The sequence below is a fragment of the Brassica rapa genome, chromosome A03 (assembly GCF_000309985.2).
Source record: "Brassica rapa cultivar Chiifu-401-42 chromosome A03, CAAS_Brap_v3.01, whole genome shotgun sequence".
Lineage (NCBI taxonomy): Eukaryota > Viridiplantae > Streptophyta > Magnoliopsida > Brassicales > Brassicaceae > Brassica > Brassica rapa.
The window spans coordinates 1,766,608-1,779,598 of NC_024797.2; the positions used below are offsets into that span (position 1 = coordinate 1,766,608).

A 12,991-nucleotide genomic window follows, 5' to 3' on the forward strand; every position below is an offset into this window, starting at 1 on the left:
AACTAAAACTAATTTAACTAAAAAAGACCTTGATATTAGTCATTTTTCATATAAAGAAAATAAAATTATATCCGTAAATAGGGATGGACACATATCAAATATTTGGATATTTGGAAGCATTCTTGTCGATTCGATCTTTAGCCACCTAGATATCCAGTGACTCTGATATCCGAATGTTTTAGAATTTTAAAAAATATCCGATTTGATTCATAAATAAAATAAAATTTTAAAAATAATTTAATAATAACATTTTATTACAAAAAAAAACATTATATAACCTTTTAAATTCTAGTACCTAATATAATAAATTTAATTCATTAAAATATTGTAAAACTGATATAAAGTATAATATATATAACATATATATATAATTCTTTACATATATGTATATAAATGCATATAACATATCGAATTAGATATATGTTTCTAAAAATATTGGTATTTGTGATTTGCTTCTTTTTTGGATATTGTATTTTAGTATTTGATTTGTTTCGTAGAGTTTCAAATATCCAGATTTTTTTGGTTTAAATCAAAACGGATAACGAATCGAATCAAAATTTATGAATATTTTGCTCAACTTTATCCGTAAACAATAAAAATAATATATATAGTTTGGCTTTTGATTTGTTATCTATTTTTATTCGAACCGAAAAATCCAGAGTTTTATTGGAACTATGTATGTGAGTTTTATTAAAAAAAACACACAAAATACATAGTGTGAACACATTTATGATTATAGTGTGAATGCGTTAGCATATATATTATCAAATCATTGTGAGGCTGTCACGTGTCTATTATAATGTGAATGCATTTATTACAATGCTTCTCTTTTAATATATAAGGGATATACTTCTTCCGTTTCATTATAAGTGTCATTTAGATATTTTTCACACATTTTAAAAAATAATTAAAATATATTTATGTTTTCATTAAACCAATAATATTTGAGATAAATAAATTTATTTATTAAATAAATGCATTTTCCAATTAATATTCAGCTTAAAATAAATAAAAATTGCATTGAACATCTAAAACAATACTTTTATATAACAAAAAAAAACTAAAGTGACATTTTCTAAGAAACAGAAGGAGTATGAATGTGTCTTAAAAATAATAAAAAACAAAAAACATAAATACCAAAACTTCAAAAGAAAGCTTCTAACAATATATGTGTATTGAAAAAACATTTATAAAGAAATCGAGACTATTAATTTAAGAATTAATTTAAAGGTAACTCAGAACATCAAGAAAAAAGATCTTATATATGTGTTTGCGAAAAACATCATTAACCAAATATGAAAAACGAAATTGCATGAATGTTTATTTTAAAGTAAGATTTCTAAAAAAGTCAAAGACTCTGTAGCATGAAAATGAATCAGGTGTAATTTAAATTTTCATAATAAATTTACACGTTTTACTTAATTTAAATCCAAAAATAAATAAAAACCGAGGAGACGCGGATTCGACGACTCGCATGGTTCGGAGACAAACACGCAAACATACTACAACGTACGCGCGAATAAGAACACCAAAAGTGGGGCCCTGAAACATTACTAGGCCCAGTGGATCCCACAATGGCTCAAGTTTTGTAGGTCCCATTTTTTGCTTTCTTTCTCCTACATAAATCAACTCGCAGGACTTGAAATAAAAACACACAAGTTCATATCATTTATTTCTTCTCTCCCTTAATACCAAATTCATCTTTGATTCAAGTACTTCACCTTCAGTCTCTAATTTTCTAATATGGGTAAGCTTTAGTTGTTTCACCAGCTTCATCATCTCGACATAACCTAAACATATAATAACTCTCTTCTCGATAACCAATCCTTTATGCTCTGCTTGTCTCAGTGAGTTTTGTCATGGAGAAACCAAACAGGATGTCAGAGAGTCAAAACGTTGTCGTCTCAGAGGCGGCAAGGTCTATCATCCCCAACAACTCTTCGGCTCCTCCTGGTTTCATCTCAATCTCCAAGAAAAAGCTTCTCAAGAACCTAGAAATCATCAATGATGGCGAAAGAATCAACGCTTGGGTAGATTCAATGCGAGCTTCTTCTCCTACTCATCCAAAATCACTCCCTTCTTCCATCTCCTCAGAGCAACAACTCAGTTCATGGATCGTAAGTAGTCTTCATAATAACTTTCTTTCACGAACCCTAAATGATCTTTTCTCTTACAAATTATTGTTGTGTTTCCGCGACAGATGCAGCATCCTTCTGCATTAGAAATGTTTGAGAAAATCACAGAAGCTTCGGGAGGGAAACAAATCGTAATATTTCTAGATTATGACGGTACTCTCTCTCCCATCGTTGATGATCCAGACAGAGCTTTCATGTCAAGCAAGGTTTGGTCTTGATATCACATTAATCTTTTTGACCTTATGATTTTAATTAATCTGTGTGATTAATTATCACATTTTGATTGCTATTCTCAGATGAGAAGAACAGTAAAAAAACTGGCTAAGTGTTTTCCAACTGCTATAGTTACTGGTAGATGCCTAGACAAGGTATTTTATTTTCCTTGTCATTTTCCCCAATATTTTTAATTTATTTATGTATAATTAGCTAATTTTTGTTTTGTTTTTGGTCAAAGCTAATTTTAGTATTTATGCTTTCCAAAGGTGTATAGCTTTGTCAAGCTAGCTGAGCTGTATTATGCTGGCAGCCATGGCATGGACATTAAAGGGCCGGCAAAAGGCTTCTCCAGACACAAGAGGGTAATTTCAAATTACATAATTAATTGATAAAACAAAATAATAATATTTGTTATTGTCATCTAAGCTTTATTTAAGTCCTTTGTTTAGGTTAAACAGTCTCTTCTGTACCAACCAGCCAGTGATTATCTTCCCATGATCGATGAAGTAAGACATTACGACATATATATACACCTGTCGCTTCAGTGTCGCTTAACATTGCATGTGCTTAATTTTTATAGGTCTATAGACAACTTTTGGAGAAAACCAAATCAACTCCTGGAGTCATAGTAGAAAACAACAAGTTCTGTGCTTCTGTGCATTTTCGTTGCGTCGATGAGAAGGTAAAATCGAAATCACATTAAGAGAAAAGTTTTATTAAATAATGAAAACTAACGTTAAAATGGAAAACATATATAATAATCCAGAAATGGAGCGAACTGGTTCTACAGGTTCGGTCGGTATTAAAGGAATACCCTAGGCTTAAACTGAACCAAGGTCGAAAGGTATGACATGACATTTCTCACTGGTCATCAAGATATATTACAAGAAACTTGTGATTTATAACATAACAATGAGTGTAAATTATCTAAATATGTTTTGGATGTAATTAACAGGTTTTCGAAATACGTCCTATGATTGAATGGGATAAAGGAAAAGCTCTTGAGTTCTTTTTTTTTTTGCTAAAAAGCTCTTGAGTTCTTGTTAGAGTCACTTGGTGAGTTCTCAGTTGCTCTCTCTTTTTCTTAAATCAAATACTTTTTCAACATCTATAATAAAAACAAAGCAATAAGTTTTTTTTTCTTGTGTTGTCTTCTTATTCAAAAGTGTCTTTGCTCCACTGATCATTTTTCATCATCAATATGCTTCTCATTTCACCTTTTAAGAATTTGATACAATTAATTAAAAGATTGAACTTATTTTTGAACCTTACAGGGTTTGGAAACTCTAACAACGTTTTCCCAGTTTACATCGGTGATGACCGGACCGACGAAGATGCATTTAAGGTATACCAATTCTTTTCCTTAATTAGCTATTATTTCATAAAAGTATAAATATCCATACAATTAAGTTACAACACTGTGTTGATTAAAATGTGTGCCATGTAAATGAATTAGCTGCTACGAGACAGAGGTGAAGGCTGTGGCGTTCTTGTCTCCAAATTCCCCAAAGATACGGATGCTTCATATTATTTGCAAGATCCGTCCGAGGCAAGTGCACACACACATAAGTATTTTGCAGTTAACAGTTTTCTACACGTGCTAACTCTCTTAAAAACGAACTCAATAGGTGATGAATTTCTTGCAACGATTGGTGGCGTGGAAACAAATGCAGCCAAGAGTGTGAAGAGGATGAATGTATAATAAATGAGCTAGTGACGATGTTCGAAATAGTTAATGCCAACCAATATGTAAATGGCTAACCTTTTTCTGAACATTACAAACCTTTCTTAGAACGTCGTATAAGGATATGCCAAGGTCTTAATATCCCCCTTTGGTCAATTTCTTGCTAAAATAAGATGAACGAGAAAAAGGGTCGCAAATTGTTTCGAGTAGCTAGTTCTAATAAGTTGTAATTATCTTCGTAAATGTAGTGTATATATATATATGTTTGATGTATCAGATTTAATTTGTCTCACTTTTCGTACTTGTCTACTGACACATTGACACAGGCTCGTGGGGTCCAAGTGAAATTAAATTAGTATAGACAATAAACTAACCGAATTAACCCGGATCGAACCAAGAATTAGCACTTGTATTCTTGCTCGTTGTAGCAAAGACAAACTCTGGAAACTAGGAGGTCTTGTTTTGCTTTTATTGTTGCTTTCCTCTTCGTGCGTGTCCTTTGGCCCTCATTACGAACGCTCGATAAGGTTTTTGTTTGCTGGTACAGAAAAAAATATTATATAGTATTGTAGCAGACTATAGTTGGTTGAAATCATTACTAATACGTGATACTGTTACACTTTTTCAAAAAACATTCTGGATGAGGATTTTCTATTTTCATATTCCTATGTACTCCCTCCATTCCTAAAAGATGTATGTTCTGGAAAAAAAATTTGTTTCAAAAAGATACATTTTTTACCTTTTCAATGTATGATTTTATGAAAAATTGTAAGTTTCAAAAAAATTAATGGTGTTTATTGGATTTATATTGGCTAAAAGTTATGGAAAATTGTTATTCACAAAAAAACAATGCACAATTAAAGAGTTTTTTTAATATATGTGAAAAGTCTAGAATATGAATCTTTTAAAAACAGAGGGAGTATTGATTAAGCACTTTTAGATGGGCAACATGTAATTTTCATATTTTAGAGGAATTGTTATGTGTGTAAATGTTAAGATATTTTGGAGAATTCTGTTCTATATGCCCTTTCTTATGATCCGTAATTCCGAATGACGTGCCCACCGTTGTGAGAAAAAGGCACAAGCCTCAGACCCTTTAATTTTCGATCAAAATATAAGGCTCCACTTATGCGTATAATACATTAGTTTGTGTGGTATGATGATTTATATGTACAATACATTACATTAGTTTGCAAGTGTTACTTGCAGAGACATATATAGAGTTTGATTTGTCATATATATTTTCTCTACATTTTTAGCTTGGGCTCTTTTGTTTTTAGAATTTTAATTATAAATAGTTCTTTTAGCTGTTGTAATTTTCTTATAAACATACCATTTTCATGAAAGAGACCTTTTAAAAAAGATTATCTAAGGTGTGTTGTAAATTTTTTTTTTGCCTTAGACCGTATGCAGCATTATGTGAAACATGAACCTCTCATCTCATGTTCTTTAATATATTAACTAGATTTTCACCCGCGCAACCGCACGGGTATTTGTTTTCATTTATATATATGTATAGTTTTTTTTTTATATCATTAATCGTAAAATATTCTAAATATTAACCATATGTTTTGATCACTATTTTCCAACAGGTAAATTTCGGTGCACATGTTGAATGTGAGACTTCTTCCTGGAACACTGTATTTTATACACTTTATAAACGAAATTGAAACAATTGAACTAATATATGTAAATTTTGGTATTGAAAAATATGTAAATAGATCGTTAGTTTACTTTCAGTATCGCCTGTTTCTCCACTGTAAATGATATGTTGTTCCATGAGTAAAACAACTTAATTTGAACAGGCTAGCAACTCTTATCCGGGTTAGCATCTTTAAGCAAACTTACATTCTTATTGGAAGAGATGGCTCGAAGTAAGCTTAGGTGATAGTCGATTTTTCTATTCAATGATTTCATATTTTTAGGTGGTCGACTATTTTAGAGTTTATTTAGAAAATATACTTTTAATAACTAACTAAGATTTTCGTTAACAATCGAAATAGTATTTTGAAATTGTCATGGTAGTTATAATACAACTCGTATCTTAAACTAAAGAGATAATAGGTTGGGGTTGTTATGGAAAACCTAATTGAATACATGTTTTAAAAAAAATATGAAAAATATGAAAAATATGAATTTTTCTTGTAGGAAAAATATGAAAAAATAAAAATATGAAAAATATGAATATTTCTTGTAGGAATATCTTTTTAGTAAAAAAAATCAATTCACATATTTAACAAAAGCGATAATATGTTGGAGTTGTTTATATTGTACTCATGTTTTCTGTTTTTTTTTTAAAAACTAAATATGTAAACAAAATTTGAATCAATCTTTAAGAGATAATCAATTATGTTAATCAATACTGTAGTTTATATATATTTTAAATGATAGATCACATTCTTTTTGGGTGATTTTTAGGCTGGGTACAATATCTTAACTTTTGAAAATTTTAATGAAAAAGTAATGCCTTAGGTACATTAATTAAATTTTTATATTGTTAAATTGTTAATCAAATCAATTATCATGTTATTTTACACAAGTTCAAGATCTATATTATCATCGGTTCACTCTACCACTGTAGATCTATATTGTTATGTATTAGAATATTTGTATAATGTAATCTATTTTTAAATGAATTATATGTTCACTTTAATTTATTTTGTTTATTCATCTAACATGTTTGGTTTGACTTTTTTCAGGTTATCATTTCTACCGATTTGTTTATATATCTGAACCTCAAAGAATTTTATAATGTATGGTTTATGTAAACATTAATAAGAAAAAAAAGTCTCCAGTAGGTTTGATAAATAATAAAGCTCAAAATAATATGGTAAATGAGTGAACCGAGTTGTATATCAATCATAAATGTTATCGACAAGTAGAGTGAACCGACTTGGTCAGATTTTATCATAATGGTTAATATCGTAATTAAATTTAAACCGGTAGTTTAGGAAATAATATTATTGGCACCATGTTAAATTTTAATTAATGGTGGTTGACTTACTCACACTTCGATTTTAAGGTAAGAGTAGTCAACAATGTTTAGGCGTTAGTGCTGGAGTAATAAATGTTATGTTAATAAATGATTTTTTAGATAGAGTCCATTTTTTAAAAAATTACACATGAATCAAAGTTGTGACTTCTGTTTTAATATATAAGATCGCATTAAGTAATAGCCACGATATATAGAATAGTGTATCTCGTTTCTACTAGAAGTTTGACATTTTTAGTGTATTTTTGATAAGACAAACCTATTAAATTTCCTTTGCCTTCTTGCTCCAATTGTCCGCATGATATTCATCCATAAAACTATAAAAGAGTTAGGCAAACTAATCCACAAATAGATAAGTTGTACATGTCAAGCCTAATCTCTGACTTCCCTATATGTTACTTTTCTCTTTATACTCGAATTAGTAGTTAAGTCTTTTGGAATCTGGCAGTGGGAATGGCGTATAGACATTAATACACATATTATGTGTGTATATATATATGAATGGCTATGGCATCAGGTGCATGCACGCAGTTTCTGTGAAAGCTGAGATTTGTATTGAGAGTCATGACTATACGTATAGTGTCATAGCAAATCAATAGTGGATGGCCATTATGGTCAAAGCTTTTTGTCTATAGCTTTTGTGTGTATAATGCGAGTAACTATCACAATAAGGCTGCATATCTGTTTTCAAGCCCATCTGATGTAGACATTTCACAAATTCACAATATTTATTTTCTCTATATGTATTCTCATTGTTATCGTCCTAGAATTATTATTTTTAACTCTAGAAACCGATAAATTTTATATTTAGATATTTAATCATACATGAACCATATACCATATTTACGAGGAAATGATTATAGGATGAACTAGAAAGCCATCACCGTTTCATATATTTGTAAAGATAAAATTTTATAAGCTTTTAATATATCAAATATAAACAGGGTGTAGTTATTCAACACAATATTAGAATCAAACTTTTAAGTTATAATTCTAATTAACATGGCGATGTGAAGAGTTAGAATTGGCCAAGTTGGATACCACTTATAAGATCGTATGATAATGTTAAAAGTATGCTATTAAAACAAAAAAAATAGAGACAAAACAAATCTAAAATGGCAAAAGAAAGAAGAGAACAAAGCCAAACACATGGTGAGGAAGGAAACAAAGACAATAAAACATTTCCAAAGTGTTGTAAGTTGTAACTACACTCACTTCCTCACTTTATCTGAACGTGGAAAGATGGATTCCACTCTTTGCTTTCCCTTCAGTCCCTTTCATTGGCTGACACTTAGCTCTCTAGGCTAACATTAATTAGCTGTTAGCTTAATAAAATTATTCGATTAAGCCTTCAAATCGCAATTATTGGTGATTAGCGAGTCTCTTCACACCACAAATCTCATATTTTATGTATAATGTATTATTAACCACGTTAAACGAGATGCTTCTTCTAGAGTTTTGTATATATACAAATGGTTTAATTAAAAGGGAATCAAATTTTAAATCAACTGCAAAAGGTTTATATTCGTCCACAACATTGGAATTTTATATATCCGAATATCAATGGTGTGAATCTTGGCGATAGATTCACGTGGAGCTCAGATTCAATGTCGATTTATTGATATAGAGGTCCATGTAGACTCTGTTAAGCTAGATGGTTTTCCAACCTAAAACCAATTGGTGCTAAGTGGAGTGACTCATCTATCTTATACTCCCTATGTTTCATAATACTTGATGTTTTGTAATAGTGCACAAAGTTTAAGAAAATTATATTTCTCTAGAAAAATATTTTAAAGATATAATTTTAAAATCAGTTAACCAATTATAAAAAAGACTGTAAAATCTAATTGGTTGAACAGTTTCCAATAAAGTTAAAGTTAACTTTAAAATCTCAAAACTTCCTTAAAATCTCAAAACTTCATGTAAATTGAAACAAAACAAACCTTCTAAAACATCATCTATATTGAAACGGAGGGAGTATATTGATTAGGATTCTTTCTAATATCCGATGTGAGATATTTATCCCTAATACGCCCCCTCGAGATGATGGCTCTTTGAGTGTCAATCTCGGAATGCTCGGGCAAGGATCGATGGGCCGACTTTGGGCTGGATCGATAATGGATCGGATTGAACTGTGTGGATCGGATTCTGATACCATGTTAAGCTAGATGAGCTTCCAACCTAAAACCAATTGGTGCTAAGTGGAGTGACTCATCTATCTTATATATTGATTAGGATATCTTCCAATATCCGATGTGAGACATTTATCCCTAATAGACTATACATCAGTATCAAATTCTCTTGTCCCAATTATTATTGGTTTGTCCATAATCAAATGCCTTCAAGAGTTAAAGAAGAAGGTTTTTCTGTTATTTCGTGTTCTCTCCTATTCTCTTTTCAATTTAAATAGTACTCTTTCAATGTATTTGCATGTTTTCAGATTTTTTTTTTAAATAATGGTTTTCGAAATATTGAGAGTGGAGAAAAAGGATGGTCTTCTCGAGCTCCCATAGTTTTGTACTTTTGTTAAATTTGTACGCATTGGGGAATGGTCCCTTCTTTGAGGGTCGAGCTTTCTATAGGCCTGTCTAGAATCATTAGATTCACTATAATCATTAGAATCATTATGCCTGTCTAAACATTATTGGTAAAATTTTCTTACGTGCTTATAGTGAATTTACTATGCACTAGATACATATATCGTGAGACGTTTATGATCTGATGTAATACTGTCGTATAGACAACAATCACAACATACTTTATTTTTCTTACGTCAATGTAAACGCAATTCAATACATGATTTGTAAGATTTTATATGTAAATGCTCAAAGAAAAGAAAAGATTTTACATGTATAATAATATCAAGCACATCTTGGAGTTGGTTGTTTTTTTATTCTACTTTAAAATGTACGTGGATTCTCTTGAAACATATTATATATTTATTTTTTAAAAGATTTGATATGTTCCTCTAACATCAAAAGATAAATTAGATATGGGTATCGCGATTATTATATTCGATATGTTTTGACTAAATGTTAACTACACATACATTAAAAAGATGGGATCTCTGCCTAAGTTAGTCGTGTACCAGTGAATATATTATATGACTAAATAAATGTGTCACATGCATGGGAGCTCTTGCAAAGGACGCCATGACAATGGGGAGCTAGATTACTGTATTCTGTATACGTGTCTGCTGAAAGTACTTGAACGTGAATTGTGTAAGAACCAATCAAATATATTTATTAACTTGGCAAACATATCACGTACTCCATCTGTTTTCATAAGAATCTTTTCATTTTATCATTTTATGAGATGTTCTTTTCTTTTTTTGAGCACCCATTTTATGAGATGTTCAAGAAACTGTATTAGGCTTTTTCTGTAAATTAGTCCATAATCAAATTTATTGAGCCCAGTTACTGTTTACTAGGTTCTAAAGAGCCCATAACGAAAATTAACACAGTTCCAATTTGACCTAACTTGCAACGTACGTCGAGTATGTCCTTTCCACTACTCCAGTTTTTTTAGTTATGCAGGATTTTTTCCATAAATGGACAGAAAATGATTTGTTATTTTGTTAATTTAACAAAAAAAGGTGTAGAATATCAGCATGAGTTTTGATACCTCATCAAATGCAACCATATACTTGACTCTGATTCAAAGTCGTAACAAAAGAAATACAAAATAGTCAAATGCCAAAGAGATACAAAGAGTTCAAGGGAAAAAAACAAACAGCAGTTGTCAATACATACGGGATGGGTTTTTTTTGAAGCATCTATACATTGCATCGAGATATTACATAATATAATTTTCACACGAGCTGCTGCGAAAATTAAAAGGGAAGCTTCTAAGTCCATACAGTGTTTGATCAAGTAGAGAAGAGTACTTATCAGGTGTTGTGCTGAGGTGTTTTGGTTGCTCTCTCCAAATCAATCTTGCAATCTTCCCGCAAATCTTTCATTGTCATAAAGCTATTTTGCTGCATAATTGGAGTTGCACAAACACACACAAACAGAGGAAAACTCAGGTTCATGAGCAGCGAAAGCAACAGGGTTAAAGAAAAAAAAACACTTTGCATTTAGAGAACATATTAAGAAGCTTGTAAAAGCACTTACAAGGTGGTTGCTTTCATGAGCGAGGATATCTCCCATGCCAAGAAACAGCGACCTCCACTGAGCCATGAGATCAGATTCCAGCTTTGCAGCGCCAACAGAGTTTACCAAGGAATGAAAACCCGTAGGTTGTTTTTCTTTGTCATTCCTTTGAATCAAACCGCTAGCTACTTTCTGACTCTTCTTCAAGGCTGATCCAGAAAATCATAATCATATCACAATACTCACAAATGATATCCTCTAGAGCGTTATATGCAGAACTTACCGGATAATCGACCTTTGATGTCCTGGTAATGAAGATCCGACCAGATATACGCAGCTGAAACAAATCCAGTCTACTTGAATCAAAACAGACACTATGTAATAGAAAAAAACTTCAAGAATCAGCTTACCTTTAAGACAAAAAGAACAAGAACATGACTTTATCAAGTCATCATCATCTCCCATATTCACATTCACACGCTCTTCCTTACCAACATTGGAGCATCTACTCATCTCAAACGATCTCAGATTCTGACAACTACCCAACTCCTTCTTTATCTCAGCATCGCTGCTGCTCAACAAAGATAAAGCCAACCCTTCATCAGTTTTAAACTCTCGCGCACCGTCTCTGTCCCCAGGCTCAAAGTAGATCCCTTTCAACGGTTTGGCATCTCCACTAGAAACCTCCACCATAGTAGCATCACCACCGGATCCTTTGTCGTCGTCAGAGCTACACTTGGAACCCGAGGAAGAAGATCCGTTTTGCTTAACCAAGTCATCTACAACCACGCATAGCCTCTTTGAGAACTCTACTCTAGGACTATCAAGTGAATCACTCGAAATCGACCTCTTCTTTGGAAGATTGGTCAAATTAGCCAGAGCGGGTCGGATCTCTCCGGGCGCTGCTAATTCGCCGCTATCTTCAGTCATCTTCAAAATCAGACAAAAGGAAAGATGAATAATTGAATGTAGAATTGAAATTGAAACGCTGAATTGAATCGGGGAAGGAATCGATTTCGAGAGCGACCTGGAGAGATTGAGAGGATCCGTCGTCGGTGGTTGATCTGGAAAATTAGGGTTTTTGATTTGGATGAGGCGGGAAGCGTTGGGGATATTTTCCGATCTCGATTTTCTTTTTTTTTTATTTTATTATTATTTTAGTTGAGCGTTTCGAATCATGATGATTGGGCGTGAAACTCGAGCGACGCGCGGTCCCCACTGTTTACTGAGCTTGTAAGCTTAAATGAAGCCCAATGAGATTTATAAGCCCATTATTATCAGGTGGCCCAACTATAAGCATCTGAAAAAAAGAAACCTTTATAATTTTGAGGTCTAATATAACTCATGTTCGGAAACTCGCTAGGCGTTACGCGTGCGCTCGGATAGCACCTAGCGCCTAATGAAAAAATCGGATATTATACGGAGATTAATCGCCGATTTATTTTAGAGTATTTCAAACCATGTACATATAATATCACTTGGTCCAGTGGTTTACACATCTGTAAAACGTTCAACAACCCAAGTTCGAACTGCAAGAGAGGCGTTTTGCATGTTTTTTGTACTTAAGTTTAATGAAGGGTATTTATGACATTTAATAGTCGTCTGCTTCCTTATAATTTTAGGGTTTCTGCAACAATCAGGCCGACGGCTCTTTGATTTTACACGAGCTACACATCAAATTTCTTTGTTTTTTTTTGCCAATTTCATGAAAGTTTCATGTATATTAGTAGATTAAAAGATGAAACGAATAAAAATTTAAGTTTTTTCAAGAATCCCGATTTTTTTACCGAATCACTCTAACTCGCCACGCTTGGTGGCCGATTTACGATTTTCCGGCGATTTTACTCTCCTAGACAGCGCGTTTTAGAAC

At 32.1% G+C, this 12,991-nt stretch overlaps 2 protein-coding genes across 4 annotated transcripts; one reads left to right on the top strand and one right to left on the bottom strand.

Annotated features, from left to right (window-relative positions):
* The first annotated feature begins 740 nt into the window (after nt 1-740).
* On the top strand, nt 741-8,973 carry LOC103855850 (probable trehalose-phosphate phosphatase I). Of its 2 annotated transcripts, none has more exons than XM_018657219.2 (13): nt 741-1,747; nt 1,849-2,117; nt 2,201-2,341; nt 2,432-2,503; nt 2,618-2,713; nt 2,801-2,857; nt 2,932-3,033; nt 3,118-3,195; nt 3,307-3,357; nt 3,389-3,407; nt 3,626-3,696; nt 3,808-3,904; nt 3,980-8,973. In XM_018657219.2, exons 1-13 carry the CDS (start codon nt 1,744-1,746, stop codon nt 4,051-4,053), a joined length of 1,131 nt encoding a protein of 376 aa, XP_018512735.1. In that variant the 5' UTR covers nt 741-1,743; the 3' UTR covers nt 4,054-8,973. The 2 variants fall into 2 exon arrangements, with proteins under 2 accessions (XP_018512735.1, XP_009131141.1); XM_009132893.3 differs by having other exon boundaries at nt 758-1,747; nt 3,808-3,900.
* Nucleotides 8,974-10,634: 1,661 nt separating this feature from the next.
* On the bottom strand, nt 10,635-12,305 carry LOC103855851. 2 transcript variants are annotated; one of them, XM_009132894.3, is made up of 5 exons: nt 12,149-12,305; nt 11,532-12,051; nt 11,405-11,458; nt 11,143-11,330; nt 10,635-11,006 (listed from the first exon to the last, which is right to left on the bottom strand). In XM_009132894.3, the coding sequence occupies exons 2-5, from the start codon at nt 12,049-12,051 to the stop codon at nt 10,917-10,919; spliced, it is 852 nt and encodes a 283-aa protein (XP_009131142.1). In that variant the 5' UTR covers nt 12,149-12,305; the 3' UTR covers nt 10,635-10,916. The 2 variants fall into 2 exon arrangements, with proteins under 2 accessions (XP_009131142.1, XP_009131143.1); XM_009132895.3 differs by having other exon boundaries at nt 11,532-12,054; nt 12,149-12,288.
* Nucleotides 12,306-12,991: the final 686 nt, after the last annotated feature.